The sequence below is a fragment of the Ambystoma mexicanum genome, chromosome 2p, assembly GCF_040938575.1.
Source record: "Ambystoma mexicanum isolate Mex_15411 chromosome 2p, UKY_AmexF1_1, whole genome shotgun sequence".
In the NCBI taxonomy this organism is placed as follows: Eukaryota; Metazoa; Chordata; class Amphibia; order Caudata; family Ambystomatidae; genus Ambystoma; species Ambystoma mexicanum.
Window position 1 is genome coordinate 1,340,278,603 of NC_090923.1, and position 12,169 is coordinate 1,340,290,771.

The 12,169-nt window shown below is 46.0% G+C and overlaps 1 protein-coding gene across 3 annotated transcripts in view; it reads left to right on the plus strand.

Moving 5' to 3' along the window:
* The window catches only part of TOP3A (DNA topoisomerase III alpha), a 1,279,921-nt gene that overhangs the window by 217,611 nt on the left and 1,050,141 nt on the right, over positions 1-12,169 (plus strand). For all 3 annotated transcript variants that reach the window (XM_069645692.1, XM_069645691.1, XM_069645693.1), the window contains exon 3: positions 2,515-2,588. In XM_069645692.1, coding sequence (XP_069501793.1) covers positions 2,530-2,588 — 59 coding nt within the window. In that variant the 5' untranslated portion in view covers positions 2,515-2,529. The remainder of the gene's footprint in view (positions 1-2,514; positions 2,589-12,169) is intronic.

A 12,169-nucleotide genomic window follows, 5' to 3' on the forward strand; every position in this document is an offset into this window, starting at 1 on the left:
CATGAAGGAAAAAGAAACTTCAATGTTGCCTGATCAGAAAGCGTTTGTTTATATTTGTCAAAGAAAGAGGCATCTTAAAATTTCTGTGGAGACACACCAATAGTTTGCCCACAGGGGATGTTGAAATGAGACATGCATTGGCGTTGTAAAAAGGGGCGTAAGCGTCTAATGATGTCAGCTTTAGGGGCGGATAATCGATCGCTCAAAAATACATGCCCGATCGATTGGGCCAGTACAATTTTTGAGCACTCTTCCCTTTTAATCTCTAAAAAGAGCGATGTGCTATTTCTGCTTCAACCTTGGTGCTGTTCTGTGGTTTATGAATCAGCGCTTAAGGGAAAATATTGTTTTAAAAATGCAAGCGTGCGTCACTGGGTGTCATCTTAGAGCTGACATTACATCAGTTGCATGCAATAAAAGGCTTGCCCAGGGACCTCTGCATAGTAAATGGCTTTCCTCAAAGTGGGAGCTTTGGTATAACAAGTGCATTTAACAGACACTGCAACTTTGAGTTTGCAACGAAAGACACAAAATGTGTGGTTTTCAAATATACCACAAAACCACAGAAATGCCCTTAAGCAATGATGCAATAAAAAGCATTTTACCCATGTGGTATTTATTTTGCTTGCTTAGATGCGAACGGGAAAAAAGTCAATATCAATTTAGTTTGTTTGGTGCCTACAAAACCAGTGTTCTCATGAACAAACTTTTTTGCTTTCCGCAAAACTCCAAAGCTAGTGCCCCTACATCTCAGGGCCGAATTTACGTGGCAAATCACACATTGGACCTCATAACAAGTTTGCTGGTATTTTGGCAGTAAATCCTCAGAAATACCACCAAACGGATTTACTGTTACTGCCACTTGATATATGATATGATATGGCATTTATAAAGCACCTATACACTAGTGTTTCAAGGCGTGATGAGGCAAGGGAGGGGGAACAGAGGGAAGACAGACACCGATCCTACTAGCCCAGGTGTCATTCAGATTGTGCAAGTGCATGGGAAAGGGGAAGGGGGAGAGTGCAGTACATGGGATAAAAGAATATGTAACAATAAGTAGAAGTACGGCCAGCAGGTGGCAAGGGGAAGTGCAGACAACATGTGTCAAGTGCTGGAAGTGGGACAGTAGGGATACAGAAACAGTCCCTGAGTGCGGGGGTTGCCAGGAAGGGAGTGCAGGTGTGCGACTGGTGGGGGAGGTGACCTGGGACCGAGATCAGAGGGTGGCCAGGTAACCAGTGCAGTTTCGGTTTCAGCCAGGAACTCATCACGGTAGAGGAGGTGAAAAAGCAGAAGCAAAGAGAAAGGTTTTGAGGTTCTTCCGGAACTGGAGATGATTCTCCTCAAGTTTCAGGGAGGCAGGGAGGCCTTCCAGAGGAGGCCCCAGCCGAAGAAAGAGATCTGCCACCAACTCGTTGCTTGGAGAAGCGACTGACCCTGGGGGAGTTGGAACCGGATGAGCAAAGAGCTCGAGAAGGAAGATATTTAGGAAGAGAGAGTTGAAGGTATTGAGGCCCCAGGCCCCAGAAGGCCTTGTGGATAATGCAGAGGGTTTTTAACGTAATCTTTGCAGCCACAGGGAGCCAGTGCAGAGATTTCAGTCCTGGAGAGAAACAATCCCTGGGCTTGAGGCCAAGGACAAGTCTTGCAGTCCTGTTCTGGATGAGTTGTAGAGAGCAGAGAGTAGAAACAGGCAGATTTAGAAAGAGGCTGTTGCAATAGTCCAGCCTAGAGAGAACCAGAGCTCTGGAGACAGTGAGCTTCTGGGGGAAAGAGAAGAAAGGAAGGATACCTCTGAGGCGGTGCAGCTGGTAGTGTGACTTCTTAGAGACGTCGGAGATGTGAGGAGAGAAGGAGAGAAGGAGAGTGTGGAGTCGAAGATGACCCAGAGGTTTTTAGCCCCCCAGGTGGGAGCAGGAAGAGGGCCAAGAGAGGCCGGCCAGAGAGTGACGGGAAAGGAGGGAGCGGGTGTGCCGGTGAGGAGAATCTCGTTCTTACTGGCATTAAGGCAGAGATCATTGGTGGCACACCACTCCTGGATTGCGGACAGACAGAGATTATCCAGTTGAATTAACGCCGGATTACAAATGGTGGTAGGCTGTGTTAATCCCCATTTATTGAAGTCCGTAGGACTCCATGGGGATTTTGGGTAATTCTGCAGAACTAGTCGCTCTTTGGCGGTAAGGTGATGGAATTAACCTCCAGCATTTTGCCAAATTTTTCAAAACCGTAGTTGGGTGGTGCAGTAATGCGCCAGTAACTCTGTTACTGCAGCTGTCTTAAGTCGCACCAGCCAGCACGTAATGGGACCCATTGCACTAACACCTGTATATATTTGCGCTTCCATTGTAAACTGGGCACAAGACCTTGCTCTCTTCTCACCAATCATAATGTGATGATTGCTTACATTGCTGTTGGTTATTTGTAAAACCTTGTAGTAGTGTTAACTGCATTTGTGGAAATGCAAATAATTTCCTCACAGCATATATTTGTCATTTCTCTTCCCTGCAGAATGTTACAGTGATCATGACCTCTGTGTCTGGACACCTGTTGGGTTTGGATTTTTCTGGATCGTTCAAGAATTGGTTAGTATAAGGCTGCTTTTAGAATTTGTAACATACGTCACTTTTCATAATTGCGGAGGAGAAAGAGAAGTCTACATCATAATAACAAATCAAGATCGCACATTGCAGAGGTATAGCCACCACTTAAGAACATCCTCACTTCTTCTTACTCCTCTTTTGTCACCATCACTCCTCACTCTTCATCCTCACTCTTCATCCTCATTCTTCAGTCCTCACTCTTCGTTTCTCCTTCTTAAAGCTCATTCCTCCTCAACCCTATTCCTCATCACAAAATTTACATTTTAGTAAATGATCATTCATCCCCTTTGCACATCATCTTTTGTTCCTCATTCCTCCTCCTGAGTTATCAGTTGTTGTCCTCACATTTCATACCTTAATGCTTCTTTAAAGCTTGTGCCCCAGCCTACACTAGTCCTCCTTAGTTATCATCCCAGCTCCTCAGTCATCATTCCTCCTGCTCAGTAATTATTACTGTTCCCAGTCATCTCTTCTACGCCTCAGTCATCATTCCTACTCCTCAGTTGTCATCCTCCCACCTCACATCGTTATGCTCCTCTTCACAACTTATGCAAGACTTCCTATGCTATAAGGAACAAAAAACATATTGGTCTATTGATATTTTTTGAGAGCAATAAAGGCAAATGTAATTTAACACCATCAAAGTATTTGAATTATATAAATCTAAATACTTGAGTTTTAGGAATATAGCACATTCACGTGAAGCACATTGCAATGGAATGTGGTGGGTCATTTTTCTTTCTTCAGTCTTCCAACTCCTTCATCAATTGTCGTTTCTTTGTCTTCTTCTCTTAATTACACTCCATTCTCTGTCATCCTCTTAGTCTATCAAGTCTTTATTCTGAAGTGCTTAACATTGATGTTCTGTATTCTTGAAACTGTGCAAAGTATTTAGATTAATATAATTGTATTATTTTCTGATGGTATTCTGCTAAAGTGGGGTTTATATTTCACATTATTTTGTGAGATTAACATGTTTTAATGCTGCACATCATGGGAATCCTTGCGTGAGATGTGACGAGAAGCATTAGGACTTGAGGATGACCACTGATGACTACGGAGGCAGAATGATGTTATGTTGATTTCTACCATGCACTGCTTCCGTTTGCGTGGGCTCCCGGCACTCGCGTGGCTGTGTAATAAAAGTGGTTCGGGTTGGTTAGTGAGGGCGAGAGGGATTGGATAGAGTTTGTGCTCATCTGTTGGTGCATGCAGAACTACGAGAAACTGGCATCTCTGTGTGTCGACGTCCTAGGTGTGCTTTGTTATGTGCACTGGGTGTGTTGTGTCTGAGTTATTGTCTGCAGGTATGGGGTTTGTAGTATGCTTAGAGATTAGAGAAGGGCGTGCGGTTTGCACATTTTTGGTGGGTTGTTTCCCTAGCCCTCTGGGTATGTGTGGTATGTGAGATGTGCGAGGGTATGGGAAGGGGGTTGGTTAGTCAGTTTCAGGTGATCTGTGTGCCCAGTAGTTTTATTGTTGGTTCTTCGTTCGGTATTGTTCCATGATTTCTTTGGTCCTGGTGTATGTATTGTGGATGCGCGCATCTAAACTAAATCTAAACCATAAACTCACTACAATTCTAGTGTGGCTAAATTTAAAAGCAGGGAGGCCAAGGTAGTATAGTTCTAGTGTGGCTAGATTCAAATGAGGCGTTAACTACATCAGTACATTTCTAAAGTTAATAAACAGCAGGAATCAAGTTAGTACAATTCTAGTGCGGCTAAATTCTAAGGTGGCGTTAACTAAATCAGGGCACTTCTAGTGTGGCAAAATTCAAAGCAGCAGATGCCAAACATTACAGCTCAAGTGTGGCTAAATTCAGAAGCAGCAGGATTACAGTTCTGGTGTCTTTAATTTCAAAGCAGCAGAAGGCAAAACAGTACAGCTCTGGTGTGCCTAAATTCAAAAGCAGCATTAACTAATTCAGTACAAGTCTAGTGTGGCTAAATTCAAAAACAGCGGGTTACAATTCTAGCGTGGCTAAATTCAAAAGCAGCAGATGCCAAATCAGTACTATTCTAGTGTGGCTAAATTCAAAAGCAGCGGACGCCAAATCAGCACTATACTAGTGTGGCTAAATTCAAAAGCAGTGGACGCCGAATCAGTCAGTTCTACTGTGGCCAGTTTCAAAAGCAGCATTAACTACCTCACTACAATTCTAGTGTGGCTAAAGTCAAAAGCAGATGAATGGGGAGGCGGAAAGATTAGGCCAGCCGGACAGATGCTGGGGGAGGCCTGCCGGACAGATGCTGGGGCAGACTGGCCGGACAGATGCTGGGGGAGGCCGGCTGGCCGGCCGGACAGATGCTGGGGGAGGCCCGCCGGCCGGACAGATGCTGGGGGGGCCGGCTGGACAGATGCTGGGGAATGCCTGCCGGCCAGCCAGATGCTGGGTGATGCCTGCCGGCCAGCCAGATGCTGGGTGATGCCTGCCGGCCAGCCAGATGCTGGGTGATGCCTGCCGGCCAGCCAGATGCTGGGGATGCCTGCCAGGCCAGACAGATGCTGGGGGATGCCGGACAGATGCTGGGGGAGGCTGACCAGCCGGACAGATGCTGGGGGAGGCTGACCGGCCGGACAGATGCTGGGGGAGGCTGACCGGCCGGACAGATGCTGGAGGAAGCAGGCCGGCCAGACAGATGCTGGAGGAGGCTGGCCGGTCCAGACAGATGCTGGGTAAGGCCGGACGGACGGACAGATGCTGGGGGAGGATGGGCGGCCGGACAGATGCTGGGGGAGGCTGGCCGGCCAGACAGATGCTGTAGGAGACTGGCAGGCCCAGACAGATGCTGTAGGAGACTGGCAGGCCCAGACAGATTCTGGGTAAGGTCGGACGGACGACAGACAGATGCTGGGAGAGGCCGGCTGGACTGTTGGCTGGGGGAGTGTAAGAAAGGCATGGTATCAACAGTGAGACAGACACAAGTGACCACAGTTCAAGGGTGTTTATTGAACTTTCAAAAGGGTGTGATAAACGCCTATCTAAACCTAAATCTACAAATGGGAGCAAGCTACGACCATCAAATAATAATAATGCAGTCCTACTGGAGTCTTGTCAAAATAAAAAGGGCCTATATTAAAAAACGAATTGCCAATCCTTACTGCTAATTTACAAATAGTGTGGGGTGATGTTCATGAAAAAGAAAAAGTGTTCACAAAATATGTCCGGATGTTCGAGCCGTTGGCCTCCCTTCCCCACATTTTCAGCACGGGGATACTCTGGCTTCTGCGGCACGAGGATACAGCTCCAATTTCACCATCGGGACCTTCTGTGTCCAAGTCTCTTTACTTCTTTCAAGTCTCTTGACTCAGAGGGCCAGATGTACAAAAAACAACATGCAAAAGTTATTTTCCTTTTTCCAGTATTCAATTTGGGTGTTCACCCTGGATCCCCTTCAGCTGTACTCAGATCCCTTACGAAACAAAAGTTCAACATTGGATCCCTTTCTTCTGGGCTCAGATCCCCTTATTATTACTCAGTTTGTCTCCCTCAGCCGGGCTCGGATCAATTGCAGTCTACATTAAACTATCTGTTAGGGAGAATTCTCTGTAAAGGCTAATTTCTCAAACCTAGTGAGTCCACCAGCAGCTTTGCTGGATTTTTTGGGGTTTATTTTTCCTCCTGCTAAGAGTGAGACTCTCTTTCTCCCACTCTTAGACATGATTTGAGATATCCTTTTGACTTTGTATGTGTTTTATGGGCTATGGGGTCTTTTACTCCATAGGGCTTCATGTGTTTTTGGGATGGGTGTTACATAGCACCCTCAGTGCAGTAACACAGGGGTGTCATAGTGACCCCCAAACACAGACTCCATACCCTGGGACTGACTACTGCCTCCCAGGGCATGTAAAGTCACCATTGGCTTTATTAGTCCAAATTTGTGAACAGAACCAGTACAAACCATCATATTGTGGAAGTACTGGAAGGGGTTAATTAGATTACCCCTGGGTCTGTTTTCAAGGGGGCACTGTGCAGTCCCCCCTTGTCGAGTTTATGGCTGGTGGCAGTGGTTACCACGCAAAATATTCCTTAAGAATATTTACTATGGGATTTTCCCATTCATTTTATACGCACCACTTTTTGGTGCAATGTTAAAGATACCTTCGGGTTATTTATTTAATATTTATTTCCTGGTTGGGTCTTTTTGCCAGGACTCGGTTTTAAAATGGCGTTTGTGTTCGCCTCTGTAACTCCAACCCAAGTCGAGCCCTTTGTTCCACTTTTGGCGGGCTTCTGCACAGAAGCTTCCAAAAGTGGTGCCACTCTGTCTGGGTCTACAGGATGTGTGGGAGGGGGAAATAGGCACCCTGGACTGAGTTGCCTTGGCAACTCAAGTCGCACTCTTGTGTGATTGGCCCAGTGGTGAGCCGTCCGGTTAAACCACTTAGCATGTTTGAGTGACAGCTAGGACTGATGAATGGGGGTTTTCTGCATAAAAGCAGGGCTTTGGGGACTGGAACTTCAGAAGTCGCCACAGGACCTAAAGAATCCGAAGAGGGAGAAGCTGAGCCGACCTGCAACGACGACACCACCGGTGGAGCCCTGCTGAACCGACACACCACTTCCCAACGACAGAGAAGATCTTCTTCCAGGAGAGTCTTCTTCCTTTGAGCTGGTGGGGTTAACCAGTTCGCCTTTTTCGCCTCCTGGATCGTCTCATGGTCGAATCGCCCGTGCCAAGCTCCCCGGCGGCCGGATAGCAACGCTTCACCACTACCGCGAATAAAAGGATCGTACCTTTTAATCGGGAAACTCTGCAGCTGGTTTCTTCCCTGGCAGTGCAACGACCTCCAGCTTTAATCCACGTCGAGATCTTCTCTTCTCCTGGACGAAGCACCGACTTGCACCCGCTGCCAGGAACAACTGCCCCTGCTGGAGCTTTCTCACCATTTCAGGTACTGTGTCCCGCCTGGTCTCCCTTGCAACAGACTGTCCAAGGTGTCCCGTAAATCTTTGACTCTCTATCCTGGGGTGACCTCGGACCTGTTAACTAACTTTTCTGAACTGATTCAACTCCTTTTTGAACTATCTACAAAGACTTTTAAAGTGTACTTCAACTGTGTGATCTTGGGCACAATCCGCCTTGCTCTCTTTAAGAGTGGGCCTGGCCTATGAACTTTTTGCTCTACAGTAGACCCTGCCTTTCTTGACTTGCTGTGGTTCTTTAAAAGTGTTGGTATTGTGTGTTTTCCTATTTCTGCCTTTTCTCTCCCTTTTTAAACAAATTATTGGAGTACCATCTTAATTAAGCGCTCACCTCTGTTTTGATAATAAGTGGTGTGTTTTCTCTAATACTTGTCGAATAATTAATCACGGAGGTGTATATATTTCTAGTGACTGTGTTTGAACTTGCTTGACATATTAGTGCCAGTGTATTCTTATAATTGTGTTTTTAAAATGAATAATTATATACTTTTATACCAAAGCTCTGGTCAGTGTTTGCTTGTGCTACTGTATTTTTGTACCTAATGTGTATACTCCAAATACTGCCTAACTCTTCTTGAGAAAGGTCTGACTGCTCAGCCACAGCTACCAGGTAAATCTGGGTGGTGCAGACTGCTACCAATTGGGTTTACTGCCAACACCTGTAGTCTTAAACTTTTTGCAGTGGTCCCTAAGCGAACTGCACAGGCTTCTGCCTAACACTATCGAAGACTTTCGAATGTGCACAGGGTTTAGCCTGAACTGTTGTATGACCACTTCCATCTCAAGATTCCTTTTTTTCACATTCAGCATCAGTTGGATACCTAACAGAGACTTTCGAATGAGCACCCTCGTGGCGCCGGACCACTCTCTATACAGTATCTTTTCTTGGCCTCCCAAAGTTCAATTACTCCTTTGGTACCCTTCACATACTGTACTCTTTATACAATGTTGCCGCTTGCAACCTTGGTTCAAAACACAAGCTAGTTTGGTATCAGTCTCTCCGACTCACCGGCTGTGCTGTCTTTACTGACGCTGCTTTGTTGCAGGAGCCAAGGACAGTACCACAGCGGCAATCGCTCCTCCTCACCTTGGTTATCGATGCCGGAGAGCCCCGGGTACCTCCTACACATTGTGCAGGTTGAATCAGCTTCCATTCCTGGTCTTAGGTTTCTTATTTTGCAAGGTTCACGAAAGTAACGGTCTTTACAGGTCAAGGGTACTCTCTGGTCTCGCTGTATTTATCCTCGTATTAAACTGCCATCTTGGAACTGCTGTTTCCTTGTGTGCTTTGCCTCGTTCAGAGTGTGCTTTTGTGCTCCGCCTTTTATCTGTGTGGGGAAGTGTGATTGAAGTCAGGTGATCCGTAATTGCCTGACCACAGTGTTGGAAAATGTCAGGTACACGGCTCTGGTATTAGTCCATTGTTGCTCACAGGGGGTTGAGTCTTGGGTATCCTACCTGGTAGGATGGGGAAAAGGGGTTACAGGGAAGGGGATACCGCGTCTCACTTTCCGCTATCCCACTTCCACTCCCCGAAGACCCCCACATTGGTCCACCCCCAGGAACTGGATCTGAAAGCAATGGCCGTGTCCTAGCCACCTGGATGACAGATCCCCGGGGACTGGCGGGTGAGACACCTTCAGGTTTCTCACAGGAGGCCGGCCGGACTGTTGACTGGGAAGGCAGGGCGAACTGTTGACTGGGGAGGCCGGCCGAACTGTTGACTGGGGAGGCCGGCCGAACTGTTGAAAGGGGAGACCGGCCGAACTGTTGAAAGGGGAGACCGGCCGGACTGTTGAGTGGGGAGACCAGCCGGACTGTTGACTGGAGAGACCGGCCGGACTGTTGACTGGGGAGACCGGCCGGACTGTTGGCCCGGGGAGGCCGGCCGGACTGTTGGCCCGGGGAGGCCGGCCGGACTGTTGGCCCGGGGAGGCCGGCCGGACTGTTGGCCCAGGGAGGCCGGCCGGACTGTTGGCCCAGGGAGGCTGGCCGGACTGTTGACCGGGGAGGCTGGCCGGACTGTTGACCGGGGAGGCTGGCCGGACTGTTGACCGGGGAAGCCGGCCGGACTGTTTAATATATGTGAGAACAAATACATATTCCATAGGCTCTCTGAAACTACTACAGTGGTGATTTGGAACAGTATTAAAGCTTATGAACATACTGTAGATAGCGTCCTCTGTGACCGCTGTCGTCTACTCATTTTGCATTGGTTGATTAATGTTAAAATCTTTTGTTATAATGCTATGTATATTTCATGAATAAAAATCCACTGCAATACATTTTATACAAACCATTAATGCAGAATAAAATCCAATTGACTTTCGGTATTACATTTCATTGCCACAAAAAACATGAAATGCAAACTTAACTAAATCCATGAATATGCACCCATAGTTTAACTGCATAGTTTAACTGCACTGTAACAAGGACAATTACCAGGCCAAAACCATGTGATACTCAAGGAAATATTTTACAGGCAACGTCTGCATCCGTGAAATATCTTGAGAGCACTATATAACATACAACTAAAGACAAATCCATAGTGATAGGGACCAAAAGACAACATAAGTATAAATTAAAATGTTGGGGTGGTCAGAAAAGGTCCCCATGATTACAAGGGTGTACCGAAGTTAGATGCCTTAAACACCACATTTGCACAGAAAGTGACTCAAAGCTATTTCTTTTTAAAGCCGAGTTCATCCATGAGATCAAACATGGTTTTGCATTCTGAGATGTGTAGTCTTCGGGTCAGGGTGGTGCAAATACTCCAAGGAGGTTGCTTTGGGTGTACTTTACAAATAAACAAGACCATTGTGGCTCTTGTTTTACCCAAAACAAATGTGTACTAATTAGAGCTTGGAGGTTTGTGGCAGGTAAGTTTAATTGCTGGCAATTCTGGCTTCACTGCTTAACCAAAGCATGTGGTCCTGGGCAAATCATTTGACCCACCCAACCAAACAAGGCTGGCAAGAACAGAAATTTTCATTTTCCCCATCCTGGTGTCAGTTGCCTCAGCCCTACAGATAAGGGGTGTATCAGCCCATTTTACTCCCTTAAAAAAGGCAAATACATGACCCAACAAAAAGTGTGCTCCTGCTTTCACCCACACAGCTCCATTATGTTTGGACCAGTAGTACCACCGCAAGAAACTAGGGTTATATCTGCCTGATCAGAAGTAAAGCCGTAACTTTGATTGAACTTGGTGTAAAGAAATAATATTACTAAGACAATTTCATTTTCCAGTAAAATAAATGTTTTCCCACTTATAAAATACTGTAATTTGAATTACATCTTTTTCCCGTAAAAAGTCATTTTACTCCAGACTTTAAAAAATAAGGAGTAAAGTATTCTCACCTTTAAATATCTGGAGCACTGGGTGGCCTAGATGGGCATTACATTGCAATTTGCTGCTAACTTGCCACTCTTCCCACTGCTGTGGAGTCACAAAATGCACCTGTGACCCGAATCAGAGAACAGTTTTCTGATCTCTTGGGCACCCGGTTAATTTTTTAAAATTGGAATTAAGAGGTATCTGGGACGGCTGCATGCCCTATTTAGATAATTTATTTAGATTTTTGAGATCATCTGAGTTTTTTTCTGAATTCCAGTTTGTCACAAACTCCTTGTAGCTGCTGTCTTCATCTTGAGCAGTTGAGTGATCAACTGATGGACCTGTTAGCGTCTAATTGTTTCCATTTTAGTCATGGCCACCTCAAAACCACATAGTGTGAAATTGGCCACAGCTTTGGGGTGGCAAAGAAAATACGTCCCAGGCAAAACCTGGCTAGACATTTATGAAGAGGAAGATGCTGTGTGTGCAAGATGTACACTTTGTGCATAGTTTCAAACATATTTGCCTTCTATGAGGAATTTCAGAGCCTCATTGATTTCTGGGATCAGTGGCTCACAGCTGAAAGTAGACACACTCCACAACCACCTGGAAACAGCAACACCGAAAAGCCGAAAAATTCAGGAAATTTGGAAAGCAACGTAGTGCTGTGGACCTTTATCGCCACACTCAAACTGGAGAGTTAGTGGAGATTTTTCCTAGGGCTGTGCTTAGTTTGAGCAATTGCAAGCTGCTTTTGACCATCATTGATTTTATGATTTTTAATTTGTTGACACAGGGAGAGCGTTGGCTACAGCAGAGGATCAGCATAGACTCACTGCGGGCAAGCTAATGGATATTCTTTATACAATGGCAAAGGAGGACATTCCTATTAAAAAGCTTTCTGCATTGGCTGAGCAGGAGAAGTGTCATGGTGTGGACCCGGGCTCCAAGTACACTAATGCTGTAACAGGACGAGAGCTTACAATGTGTATTGGACGCTACCTTGAGGAAGAACTATTTAATGTTCTCAAGACTGCTGACGCTTTTTCTGTTTGAATGAATGGTAGCACAGATAGCGGTGTAATAGGGAAGGAGTTGGTGTATGTTATATATGTAAACCCACAAAGTGGTGAAGTGGAGGTTTCTTTTCTCAAAATAAAATCAGTTAGTGATGGTCGCAGTGAGGGATTGAAAAAACTTCTATTGGTAGTCCTAAATGAAACGGGACTCTTCTTATAAAAAATGGTGGGTTTTGGGGCTGACGGGGCAGCTGTTAACTTGGGTGTGAACCGAGGT